The sequence below is a fragment of the Odocoileus virginianus genome, chromosome 7 (assembly GCF_023699985.2).
Source record: "Odocoileus virginianus isolate 20LAN1187 ecotype Illinois chromosome 7, Ovbor_1.2, whole genome shotgun sequence".
In the NCBI taxonomy this organism is placed as follows: domain Eukaryota; kingdom Metazoa; phylum Chordata; class Mammalia; order Artiodactyla; family Cervidae; genus Odocoileus; species Odocoileus virginianus.
This window is the reverse complement of record NC_069680.1, coordinates 1,085,084-1,098,838: the sequence shown is the minus strand read 5'-3', so window position 1 is coordinate 1,098,838 and position 13,755 is coordinate 1,085,084. Positions and strand designations below refer to the sequence as shown.

At 50.3% G+C, this 13,755-nt stretch overlaps 1 protein-coding gene across 1 annotated transcript in view; it reads left to right on the top strand.

Annotated features, from left to right (window-relative positions):
• TLL2 (tolloid like 2) overlaps positions 1-13,755 on the top strand; it is a 139,854-nt gene that overhangs the window by 114,514 nt on the left and 11,585 nt on the right. The window contains exons 14-18 of the mRNA XM_070469954.1: positions 6,337-6,462; positions 7,178-7,338; positions 7,979-8,159; positions 10,110-10,235; positions 12,882-13,009. Coding sequence (XP_070326055.1) covers positions 6,337-6,462; positions 7,178-7,338; positions 7,979-8,159; positions 10,110-10,235; positions 12,882-13,009 — 722 coding nt within the window. The remainder of the gene's footprint in view (positions 1-6,336; positions 6,463-7,177; positions 7,339-7,978; positions 8,160-10,109; positions 10,236-12,881; positions 13,010-13,755) is intronic.

Below are 13,755 nucleotides of genomic sequence, written 5' to 3'. Positions count from 1 at the left end.
GTGTTGGGACTTCTTTGCAGTAAGATAACCGATAACCAGTTGGCACTGGTCCACCCACATCTCATTCCTGGTTCTACTGATGATCAGCATTATAATTTTGAGAGGACCAGCTAAAATCGAAGGGTTTCCAAATTGAACAAGTTAAAATAGTGTGCCCAGTTAAATTCAAAATTCCGATAAGAATGATCTTTTTAGTGTGTGTCCCAAATATTGCATACTGTTCTAAGAAATAATTGTTCATCTGAAATTCAACTTTAACTGAACCTTCTGCTTTTTTTTGTGGCAGCCCTAGTGGAGATGACTGGAGAAGGCAATGGCACCCCACTCCAGTACTCTTGCCTGGAAAATCGCATGGATGGAGGAGCCTGGTAGGCTGTAGTCCATGGGGTCGCTAAGAGTCGGACACGACTGAGCGACTTCACTTTCACTTTTCACTTTCATGCATTGGGGAAGGAAATGGCAACCCACTCCACTGTTCTTGCCTGGAGAATCCCAGGGACGGCGGAGCCTGGTGGGCTGCCATCTATGGGGTCGCAAAGAGATGGACACGACTGAAGCGACTTAGCAGCAGCAGCAGCAGCAGCAGTGGAGATGACAGGCATTGCAATGGGGGTGGGGGGAGGGTCCTCTCTGTGATGCTAAACCGGTTTGTAAGGGACCGAGTCGAGAACCTTGACCTGCTCTGACCAGCTGTGATAACTGGCTCTGTTTTGCTGGTTAGAAAATGCCATCTTCTCCCCACTCCACATTTAACATTTATTCAGCAGTCATCAAACTGTATGTCAGGGGCTGTGGGACAGAGGAGAACATGGTCATTGTCTTCAAGAACTCAAGCTGACCAAGGGGACCCATAAGCCAGTGGGCAGTGATGTTGTGTGAAGGAGGAGGGTCTCACTCAGTGTGGGGGTGGGGTGAGTGAGTACCCAGACGAGCTACTTCAAAGACATTTCAGTTGGCAGACATCCTTTTAAATGCCCATCAAGGTGTTGAGGCCCATGTACACACTAACTTAGTGCACAGTTAAGACATCTTTTTAGAGCTCGTTTTTATGTCAAGAAGGGACGCAGAGAACCACGTTTAGAAAAGGAGAACTATACAGCACTGACCTTGACCCTGAGTCTTCAATGAGGAGCCAGGTCTGGTGGAAGCCTCTTTGGGACCTATCTATTAAAGGAGAAAGAAAAGACATTTATTGAGTGCCAGAAGCTGCATTAGTTACTTCACTTTGTCTTCAGAAAAACTGCTTGCTTGGTGTTATTACCCCAATTTTAAAACAGAAGAAACTGAAGCTCTAAGGAGGCTGAGCTAGAACTAGACCCCAGACGTGTAGGATTTCACAGCTCACTGTCTTTCCTCTACAGAGACCTGAAAGCCACAGGAAAGTAAAGTGAAGGGATTTGAATTTTTCATTTGATTCTGATGCTCATCACCTTTCTGCCTTCTCTACATGTGGGAGTATATGGAAAAAGGCCCTGGCTTCAGCCTCGGCAGTGTGGGGTCTAGTCCTGCCCACACCCCTTCCCCGCTCCCTGCTCTCAGGCAGGTCAGTTTTCCTTTCTGAGACTCAATCCTGCCTGCTTTGTCCTCCACCGTATTCCTAGTGCCAGACCCACAGTGAGTTCAATAAATACTTATGGGGCAAAGGATGAATGAATAAGGCTCAAATTCTCACTTGTGGATTGGGCTTCTTGCTCCCTGCTCTGCCTACCTTTCAGGGTTCCCACGAGGATGAATGGAGCCAGAGAACACAGTGCAGAGCAGTGCTTTCCAACAGAAATAGGAGGCGAGCCACAAACGCAAGCCATGGATGTAACTTTAAACTTTCTAGCAGCTACCTTACAAAACACATAGAAGAAGAGGAGGAAAGAAAGAGGCAAAATTAGTTTTAATACCATGTTTTCTTTAACCCAACGTATCAAAAATACTATCATGTTAGTATGTAATCAATATAGATAGTATTTTTTAAAGTTTTAAAACTTTTTAAATGTTTTTACTTATTTATTTTCGGCTGCACGGGGTCTCTGTTGCTCAACACAGGCTTTTTTTCCAGTGGCGACGACTGAGAGCTCCTCTCAGTGGCGGTGCACAAGCTTCTCAGTGCAGAGGCTTCTCTTGTTTCGGAGCACAGGCTCTCGGTACACGGGCTCAGTAGTTGTGGCGCACAGGCTTCGTTGCCCCGTGGCATGTGGAATCATCCCAGACCAGGGATCAAACTCTTGTCCAGTGCATTGGCAGGCAGCTCTTAACCACTGGACTGGACCACTGGGGACGATCCAATATACAAATATTGGGAGAGATTTTATGGCTTTTTTCCCCACACTAAGTGGACATCCAGCGTGTCTTACCCTCACAGCAGGTCTGAACTTGGACTAGCTGTGTTTCAAGAGCTCTGCAGTTACGTGCACAGGTTAGTAGAGGTCTGGACACAGCCAGCTCCTTTGCCAGCCTTTTTCCTACAAGGCCATCAGTAGGATGTCCTGTGAGCACACAGGGGCCAGGAATGCTCACGTGTGTCAGAACTCTCCAATAAAAGAAACTAGAAGAGCAACTACAGAGGCCACGCAGAGGAGTTGGACCAGCCACCGAAGCTCTGGCCTTGGTGCCAGTTGGCAGGAATCCCTGCCCAGGGCCCAGCTGGCACATGGCTCTGCCCAGGGTGCCAGCTGGCCTCTTCAGCCCTCCCCTGGTGCCAGATGGCTTTCCCGCTCAGAGCCTGCTGGCAGGGCAGCAGGCAGAGCACCTCACATCCCTGCGTACTTGGGGAGATAGCGAGTGCGTTTGCGGGTTGGCCGGGTCAGTTTGGTGATACGTTCCCCACATCAAGGGTGGGAGGATCTCCCACCTTGATCCCCACATTCCCCAGTCCCAGTGCTGCGGGCCCACCACGGAGTGTTTGATGTGGGCTGGGGTGGGGGGACGGCTAACTTTCTTCAAGGTGCCTTAGAATCTTAGGGATGTGCCCTGCCTTCCCTTTCTTTAACTCTCTCTGAAATAGCTTTGGGATCCTGCCTGAGTCATCTCATTATCTAACCTCAGAATGGTTCCTTCTGTCACTGGTACCGCTTGGAGAAGGCAAAAAAGAGTCAGAATCCTGCTCTGCAGAGCTGGTACCTGCGTCAGCCTCTTCCCCCACCACCCTTCCCTACTCCCCCAAATTTTCCTGGGGTACTGTCTTGACCACTATAGCTCAGAGCAGGCACGAGCCTGTTGACTTCAAGTAGGTGCTACTTCAGTACAGTGGGAGGTGACGCAGAGTACACCCAGGCCCACCCCTTCCATGCCACCCACCTGAGTTGGAGCAGGGGTGGAAATGGCCAAACATCCCATCACCCTTCTAGTCTTCAGGGGAACTATACTCCCTCTGCTTAAGTACAAACCCAGCCCACCAGCCTCTTGCCCTCCACATGGCTAAGGATGCTAGGAGACTTAACAGTGGTCCTCCTTTCTTGCCTATGACATATGTGTGTCCTTCCATGGCCGTATCATATTCTGGCATTGGTCTCCCCCCACCCCGGCCACCCATCTGGGCCCTTTAACTTGTTCTAGGTTGACGGGCTCTTTCCATGGTTCCTTTTTTCCTTCCTCCTATGCCCTCCAGCCAGTTTCTTGACTCTGCTATGCTGCCTTCTTGCCCATCTAGTCTTCCTTCATTGGCCCATCCTTGATGCTTTTTTCTTCTTTCTATTCCTATCTCTCTTCCTTCCCCAGGCCCACACTATTCTACTCTGCCCTGACTCAGCGATGTCTGGCGACATTATCCTTTTCACTACTCCCATCATTGTGTCTCCACCCACTGAAATTTCAAAAGCAACTCTGCTCTTGTCTAGAGCAATAACTACTGTGTACCTAGAGACTATATGCTGGGTACTTCGCAGGCATCATTTTCAATCACCACAACCCTGAAACCAGGTATTATCCTCATTTTAAAGCTGGAAGAAGGCTCAGAGAGGTCAAATCACCCAGTGTATTGAAGGATGATTCATCTGGTGAATCCAACCCGGGTCTGTTTGTCTCATGCTAAAGACTGGACTCTTTCTATTTCTCATTATTAATGCTTCTCATTTTATACTTTTTAGCAAATGTCTAGGAAAGTCCTTTGCCTACTATAAAGTAGTAAATAATTGTAGGATTGTTACTATTTTAGCATACTTAGTACTTATATTTGTTTGTGACTATGGGGCTTCCCTGATAGCTCAAACAATCTGCCTGCAATGCAGGAGACCCTGGTTTGGTTCCTGGGTCAGGAAGATCTGCTAGAGGAGGGATAGGACCCTCCAGCCCATCCTGGAGGAGGGATAGGCTATCCACTCCAGTATTCTTGGGCTTCCCTTGTGGCTCAGCTGGTAAAGAAACTTCCTGCAATGCGGGAGACCTGGGTTTGATCCCTGGGTTGGGAAGATCCCCTGGAGAAGGGAAAGGCTATCCACTCCAGTGTTCTCTGCTGGAGAATTCTCTGCTGGGGTCACAAAGAGTCAAACACAACTGAGCCACTTTCACTTCACAAGGACAACTTCAACCCCTTGCCCACAGGGTGTTCCCTAAACCTAGTCTTCCCTACGGACCAACTTATTTGAGCTTTTGTTGAACCCAAGGACACATCACTCTTAGAGCCACCACCTAAATCTGCTTCCCACTGTAGGAAATGATGGATGATTTACAAACTGTCCTTTACCCAGTGATGAGCCACCAGGTTGATGAGTGTTTTGTGCATCGTGGATCAGGGAGATTGGAAGGAAGTGAGTTTATTTGAGTTGGAGTTTCTGAATTGAAAAAAGGAGAATTGATGGTTGAAAGTTTTGCATTTTCTGCAGGACCACTGTGTTAGAAGTTGCCAGGAGTCAGAGTTTTTAACAATTCAAATTTCAAAGAACAAGAAATACTTAAAAACAGTGAGAGTTCTATCTCTGGGTGTTTTCCAGCAGGGTCTGAAAAGCTCTCGACCAGAAATCTTATTAAGTGGATCCCTGCTGAGGTGGCAGGACTGGGAATCTTTTCAAGTTTTTATCAACTTGAAAATGTCCTCATTCCTTTTATTTTATGTATGATGTGAGGTCTTGTGAGATTTTGTGAACTCCGGCCTTGCTCTGTTCTTACCTTCCCTGGTATTAGGAAACCAACACTTCTACTCACTCCTCAACCCTTTCTTCTTCCTAGATTGGTCTCTTGTTGTTTGAAGATCTCTCCGTGTCTCATCGCCCTTTCACTAGACTGCAGCTCTGTTAGGCCACAATCTGCATGCTCTTTAGGGATAAATGTACCACAGATTGATCGCAGAAAATAATGCTTGTTTTCCTTTTACGTCTGACACTCTTTCTGGAGACATCCAGTGCCTGAGTTTTTTCTTTCCTCAGTGGTGCAGGGCTGACAGGCTGGGGTGGTTCTCCAGTGAGTTCTGTGTTCTCTCTCTGGACAACATCCTGCTTGTTGCTCTTTAATTGCCCCAGACACAGCGGTGAACCCCATCTAACTCCCCCGCTAACTCAGTCTCACTGTGGCCTCTTCCTGCAGTTTCTCCTGGGAGCATCGGCTCACCTAAGAGCCAGTGCTTTCTGTAAACTTGATGATCACCCAGGACACGTCTTCAAATTAGTAATAAAAATTTAACTCATAGCTTTCGGCTCTCTCCCTAGAGAATAATTATATATCTTCATCTAGGAGTGTGTCTCTTTGTCCCTGTGTGTGTGTGTGTGTGTGTGTGTGTGTGTACACGCGCATGCTCGCACACACATGCGTGCATGGTCAGTTGTGTCTAACTATTTGTGACCCCATGGACTGTAGCCAACCAGGCTCCTCTGTCCATGGAATTCTCTAGGCAAGAATACTGGAGTGGTTTGCCGTTTCCTTCTCCAGGGGATCTTCCCGACCCCGGGGAACTCGTTTCTCTTGCATTGGCAGGTGGATTCTTTACCAATGCTCCACCTTGCTCTTGGTCCTTACCCTTTGCTTAATGTCCTGAGAAGTTCCACATTTATGGAGGGAGCCCCAGTTTTATGGCATTGAAGTCAATCATCTTTGGTATGGAAGCTTTGAGATTTATTAAGGTCACAAACGAACACTGCTGATTAAACTCTTCAAAGAGCACAGTTATCCAAGTTATCCAGGCCCGATCATCTCTCAGAGGAGTCCTGTTTCCTGCTAACAGGTTACTCTCGTGTGCTGTCAAGACTCACTCGCTGCTGTAGCTGCTGCCAGTTTCTGTGGACGGGGGACTCCTTGCAAGGCGGGCACCAGAAGTTGTTCTTGTTCTTAGAGGGGATCCTGGGATGTGGACCACAATGGGGAACAGACCTGACAGTTGTTTGATGACTTAACCAGGGTCACCTTCCTCCCCAACAGAGGTGGATGAGTGTTCTTGGCCAGATCACGGTGGGTGTGAGCAGCGCTGCGTGAACACTCTGGGCAGCTACAAGTGCATGTGTGATCCTGGCTACGAGCTGGCCACTGACAAGAAGGCCTGTGAAGGTTAGTATTGGACCTGCCAAACTGGAGTGAGAAGGGATGGGGGACAAATCTTAGGAGAAGGGGAACAGATGGAGACGGGGCAGCTGGTTGGCTGTGAGAAACAATTGTGGGGGATGATTCACCTCCCTCCTGGAGGGAAAAACAATGCGATGAGGCCACAAATGCGAGATGACTTTATCGGACTCCACCCCAGCAACTGAGCAAATGGAATCATGGAATTTCATTTTCTTCTGTGACCATGTGAAATTCACATGATTATAAAGATGGAAAATGAAAACAAAGAATAACTGTGAGCACTTCGGTGTGACACGACAAATAGCGCATTTCATTCATTTCATTCCAACACAGCCGGCGGTGTTTCCCTTGCCACCTGCATGACTCTGCCTGTTCATGGAAGCCAGAAACATCACATAGCTTGGTGCAAACATTTCTTAGCCCAAGTCATATGAAGTCCCCAACTATACCCCTGAGAGTTTAGGCACAAACGCCTCGTCGTCTTTTTAAAAAGCAGTAAAGGCTTGTCCTCAACTCCATCCCTCCAAAGCCTCAGTTGAAATAGACCAGAAGAAAGGATGTGAATTAATCAGTTCAGATTGTCTATTTTTTGTTTTTGTTGATGTTATTAAAGAACAGCAGGGCTTATTGCTGCTTGGGGGAAATCGCAGTCACTTGGAACTAAAACCAAATGAATCTTGCTTCTTTTCCCCCCATGCAGTGGCCTGTGGCGGTTTCATTACCAAGCTGAATGGAACCATCACCAGTCCTGGGTGGCCGAAGGAGTACCCTACGAACAAAAATTGTGTCTGGCAAGTGGTGGCCCCCGCCCAGTACCGGATCTCCCTTCAGTTTGAAGTGTTTGAACTGGAAGGCAATGATGTATGTGTCCAGGCTCTGATTGACTGGGGATTCTGTTGGGATATGACCCAGGGCTGGGAACTCAGGAGGGGATCAGCAGGCAGGGAGGTGGCCTCCAAGGGTTGTGGCGCTGTAGCTGGGCGGAATCTGGGCTGTTTGTTGAGGCGATTTCAACTGCACACCCTCGGGAGATGAAGTGCTCTGGTCCTCTCATCACCGATAAATCCAAGGAGAAGCAGGACAAGAGAGGAGGAGGGGGGTCTTGGGAGTGGGAGGTGGTCAGGACAGGCACATCCCCTGGGGTAGGAATCTGGGGCTTAGTGTCCAGCTGGGAAGAATGGAGGGGGAGAGATGCATCTGGAGACCAGGATGGCATAAACAGCCCATTCCATCCCGTGGGCAGTGGTCATGGGATGACTGCATCAGCCAGCCAAGGCCCAGACAGAGCCCACTGCTGGACAGCAGGTCCGACGTGCCCCCTGTCTGCACCTTGGGTTGGAGGGATCCCAGTGAGACTCCAGAGGAACCTCCTGCCGGATCCAGTCAAACCCATCTGCTCACCTGGAGGGTGCAGCTCTTAGGAAGGGGTCCTGCAGGGTGCCGGGATCTGGGGGGAGGGAAGTGGGAGCCCCCAGCAGCTCCCCATGGTGCTCCTTTGCAGGTGTGTAAGTATGACTTCGTGGAGGTGCGCAGCGGCCTGTCCCCTGATGCCAGGCTGCATGGCAAGTTCTGCGGCTCTGAGACGCCCGAGGTCATCACCTCGCAGAGCAACAACATGCGCGTGGAGTTCAAGTCCGACAACACCGTCTCCAAACGCGGCTTCAGGGCCCACTTCTTCTCAGGTGTGCAGGCTTGGGGGCAAGACCACAGACTGAGGGAGACAGGGTTTTGCAGGCTCCCAGCCTCAGGGCACCCGCCTACCCGTTTCTGTCCGCTGCCCGTGCCCTCAGTCTCTGCCTCGGTCTAGGTTTTATATAGTGGTAGCTATATTATTATAGGACTGCCGAAACAAATGACCACACACTGGGTGGCTCAAAACAACAGAAGTGTTGTCTCTCACAGCTCTGGGGGCCAGAAGTCTGAAATTGAGGTGTGGGAAAGGCTGGACTCCCCCAAAGGGCTTGAAGAAGAGCCTGGGTTGTCTCTTTGTAGCCCCTGGTTCCAGTAGTGAAGTGCTGAGTGGTCATCAGTTCTTTATTTGTTAAGGGTTCTTTAAGGATTCTTAGTTGTCCTCATGGAATCAAAGGCTAAAACACCGAGTGTTTGGTGACCCATTACTGGCAGTAGGCAGAGCGAAGGGAGACACCTGAGCCCCGAGGTTATCCTTGGGGAAGGGCTGGGGTTGGAGGCTGACCCTCAGTTAGTAGGGGAGGAAGCTGCCTTAGGCAAGGGCTGCACACTTGAGGCACAGGAACCACAGTGACGACAGCAGCTAATGCTTGAGTCCATCCATGATAATAAATAAAAGCTAACAGTAGAGTCCCTTGGACTGCAAGGAGAGCCAACCAGTCCATCCTGAAGGAGATCAGTCCTGGGTATTCATTGCAAGGACTGATGCTGAAGCTGAAACTCCAGTACTTTGGCCACCTCACTCGAAGAGTTGACTCATTGGAAAAGACCCTGATGCTGGGAGGGATTGGGGGCAGGAGGAGAAGGGGACGACAGAGGATGAGATGGCTGGATGGCATCACCGACTCGATGGACAGGAGTTTGAGTAAACTCCGGGAGTTGGTGATGAACAGGGAGGCCTGGTGTGCTGCGATTCATGGGGTTGCAAAGAGTCAGACACGACTGAGCGACTGAACTGAACTGAACAGTGACATGGGGCTGGACACTGTTCTAAGTGTTTTTTTCTGATACTAATTCATTTTCTCCTCTCAACAACCCTGTGAGGTAAGGACAGTATGACTGACTCCATTTTACAGGTGAGGCAACTGAGGCACAGAGGTCAAGGACTCCCCAAGGTCACAATAGCTGGAAGCAGAGGAGCAGGGCTGGCACTGGGCTGTCTGGCTCCCGGCTCACATGCTTATCAGCTCCGCAGGCAGGAGGAGGGGTGGAGTCGTGGAATAAGAGCCCAGGCCTCCAGGTCGCACCGGCTGCTTGCTCACTGAGTAACCTTGGGCACGTTACTGGTCTCGGCCTCAGTTTCCCTACCTGTAAAATGGGGACACAGGCACCTCCCTCCTAAGGATGTGTGACAATTAAGTTAGGTAATATAGAGAGTATATGCTAAGTTGCTTTAGTTGTGTCCAGCTCTTTGCAATCCTATGGACTGTAGTCTGCCAGGCTCCTCTGTCCAAGGAATTCTCCAGGCAAGAATACTGGAGTGGGTTGCCATACCCTTCTCCAGGGGATCTTCCCTACCCAGGGATTGAACCCACATCTCGTGTCTCCTGCATTGGATGCAGATTCTTTACCACCTCAGAAGCCCAGAGTATAGTATAGAGTGATCAGTGTCCATCACATAGTAAATAATTCATGGTAGCTGTTTCTTTCTTGTTAATATTATTACTAATATTAGCCTATCCTTTAGGGAGCTCCTTGGTTTGGGTGGGGAGCAGGGGTGGAGACACACGCACACATCAGGTACTTTAGGAGCAGGGGGAATATACAGGGCCAGGTCATGCCCAAGGAATGCCGCCCCACCCTCCCCCTCGGAGAAGAATAATCAGCGTTGGGGATGATCAGGGAGGCTCCCTGGCAGAGGCTCCTTTGGAGCGGGGCCCTGGGCTGTGAGGAGCGCCCCCATGTCGGTGGTTCCCCTTAGGACAGTCCGCTGATCTCCACAGACAAGGACGAGTGCGCCAAGGACAACGGCGGCTGCCAGCACGAGTGTGTCAACACGTTTGGGAGCTACCTGTGCAGGTGCAGGAACGGCTACCGGCTCCATGAGAACGGGCAGGACTGCAAAGAGGGTGAGGCTGGATCGTGGCCGGCGTCAGGGCGTGGGGGGTCACCTTGGCTGCCCGAGTGTACCCATGCTCAACAGCCAGGGGCGCTTCTTCCCCCGTTGGCCAAGCCCGGAAATGAGGCTCAGCTTCTGCCTGCCTTCCCTTCTCCCAGCCTCCTGCTCATGAGTGATTTCCCCCAGGGTAGTCACTCCCTCAGGGGGCTTGTAGGGGCCCTCAAGTGCTCTTCTACACTTATTATTGCAAAGAAGTTAAACCCCAGGTTCCAGAATCAGACCCCCAAGGTTTAAATCCTGGCTCCGCTACTTACTAGCTGTGTGACCGTGGGCAAGTGACTTAACCTCTCTGAGCCTCAGTTTCCTCTTCTGTATAAAAAGGACTAAACATACCTGGTTTTTGTGAGGGTTAAATAAGAGAATGCTTAGCAAGTATTTCATATAGACTGACACATAGTAAGCACTTGAAATGTCAGTAGATATCAGCTATCTATGTCGTAATCTTATTTACCATGCATGAGTCTAGTAAAATAGAATTTGGGGAAGACTCTGTTCCCTGCTCCGTTTGCTCCTGGGAGTCCTTCAGAGCCAGATGGCTTTTGATGTCCAGCCACCCTGAGAAAGGCCTTCTGTGTGTGCCTACTCCACCCTGCAAAGGGGGTTTGAGCATCTTGATAAATACACAAGCCTGCTGGCCTTGGCCCCACCACAAAGCCCTGCATGCCCAGCAGGGAAGGGAAGAGGTGAGGACTTCATGCCCCACCTGGGACAAGCACTTCAGACTTAGGGGATTTGGGCTGGCCAGGGCCTCCTTGGAAAATGAACTAATTAAGAATTGAAGAAGGAGCTCAGACATCTTCCGAAGTCCACCGTCAAGGCCAGCGTTCTGACCTGGACACAGGCAGTCACAGGTTGGGTTGAAAGTTGGGTCGGAAGAAGGAGCTGTCATTCTGGAACTTAAAAAAAATAAAAAAAAAAAAAAAACTTTCATCTAGCCCCTGCGGTGCAGGGGAGGCCAGGAGGATTATAAAGTCAGCTAAGGTTCCATCAGGTGAACGGGATGGGTCCCCGTCGGGGGGTGGGGCGTCCAGGAGCAGACACCCCGAGTCTGAATTGTTGCCCTGTTGGCACCTGTTCTCATGCTGCAGAGCAGAGGCAGCAAGGAGGTGGAACCTCCACACAGCTGCCCCCACCCTGACCTGCCCTCAACTGCCCCCTCCCCACTCACACACACCGCAACCTGCATCCTGGGAGACGGCAGTGGTACCCCCTCGGGGTCCTCTGCCCCCTCCCCACACACACACACCACAACCTGCATCCTGGGAGACGGCAGTGGCACCTCCTCGGGGTCCTCTGCCCCCTCCCCACACACACACCACAACCTGCATCCTGGGGGACAGCAGTGGTACCCCCTCGGGGTCCTCTGCCCCCTCCCCACACACACACACACCACAACCTGCATCCTGAGAGACGGCAGTGGTACCCCCTCGGGGTCCTCTGCCCCCTCCCCCCCCACACACACACCACAACCTGCATCCTGGGAGACGGCAGTGGTACCTCCTCGGGGTCCTCTGCCCCCTCCCCCCTCACACACACACACCACAACCTGCATCCTGGGAGACGGCAGTGGTACCCGCTCGGGGTCCTCTGCCCCCTCCCCACAAACACACACCACAACCTGCATCCTGGGAGACGGCAGTGGTACCCCCTCGGGGTCCTCTGCCCCCTCCCCACACACACACACACACCACAACCTGCATCCTGGGAGACGGCAGTGGTACCCCCTCGGGGTCCTCTGCCCCCTCCCCACACACACACACACCACAACCTGCAGCCTGGGAGACGGCAGTGGCACCCCCTCGGGGTCCTCTCCCTCCTAATCAGCATTGGCAAGGGCAGTCCTGGCTCCACCCCTGACCAACAGGTCGCTTGCCTTCTCTCAGCTTATTTTCTCAATTAGAAGGTGGAAAGGATTAAATGAGAGGTTGCAATCAAAGTGCTTACCACAGCGCTCAACACAGAGGGAGACAAATTCTAGCTGGTGGCCAAAACACTACTTACTGAGCAAGTCGTGGCACCACTCTTTGCAAATAGCACGGTAACCAGGGCAATATCTGTAGCCTCCAATTGAAACTACTTTGGAAACTAAAAGACAGGAGGCACGGTGATGGAGACCTTTGTTAGCACTCGCCGTGCCTTTCACAGGCATTATCTCATTTAATCCATGCACACACACCCCTCCAAAGGGTGTGCATTTAATCCATGCACACACCCCACTCCTTTTACAAACAAGGACACCAAGGCTTACAGAAGCTCCCAAAGTCCCCCAGCTTGTATGCAGTGGAACCAGGACTTGAGCTGAGGCCCATCTGACCCCAGGGCCTGTGGTCTTAACCAACTCTACCATATTTCCAATGACAACTGCAATGCAAATAGCAATAGTTAGAAAGATGACCTGGCTCCAGGAAGGTAGCAAAGAAAAATACATCAGATCTCTGAGCCGAGGAACCCTTGATTCGGGCTAGCCTCTGCCCCCACGTTCAATGACCATGTGACAAGATCTCAGGGAGGAGACTCTTCCAGAACACTTCTTCTGCTGCCCAAAGTGAGCTACCTCTCTCTCTCTCTCATGCTGTCTCTCTCTGCCTGTCCCCAGCCGGCTGTGTACACAAGATCAGCAGCGCAGAGGGGTCCCTGATGAGCCCCAACTGGCCTGACAAATACCCGAGCCGGAGGGAGTGCACCTGGAACATCTCTTCAACCGCGGGCCACAGGGTGAAACTCGTGAGTTATTTTCAAAGTCTATGAACGACACAGATTTCAGTATCAGGCTGACATGGGTCTCTGCTCTGAAACCTGGTGATGTTAATCAGCGTTTCCAGGACTCAGTTTTGTATTCCGGAAAAGGGGGCTGCTAGTAAAACCTACCTCCTGGCTGTTGTGCAGATTAGAAAAGAGGATGTACCTGAAGCCATCCACACAGGGTGGTGCGTGAGCAACACTGTGTAAACGGCACCTGTTCACAGTGGTGTCACTCTGAACTGGCACCCTTTACACAGACTTCAAGTGTTGTTCGTGATTCCGTTGTTTGCAGTAATAATATTTTACCAAATGATACATTCTCAAGATATTAAAAAATATATAGTCAGTCAGAGGGTTGGAAAGTGAAAACCAAATTTCCAGACCCCATGCTCACTCTAGAAATTACTTTTCTGAACATTTTTTTGTGAATTCTTCCAGAAATTTCCGTGTATGCACAGGAAAAAACATATATCCTTTTCTTGCTCACATTTCTCAAAAGTACTCTATTATTCATATTCCTCTACAACTTAACATTTTCCTCATTAACAAAGAGTTGGACATGACTGAGCAACTAAGCACTTAGCACCTCGCTGTTGTTAGCTAATTAACAATAGGAGATTAAGTCATGTATGCTAATTCTCTCTTGCATTAAACATATATATCTTCCAAGCCTTTCTTTGAGCTTCTCTGGTGGCTCAGCTGGTAAAGAATCTGCCTGCAGTGCAGGA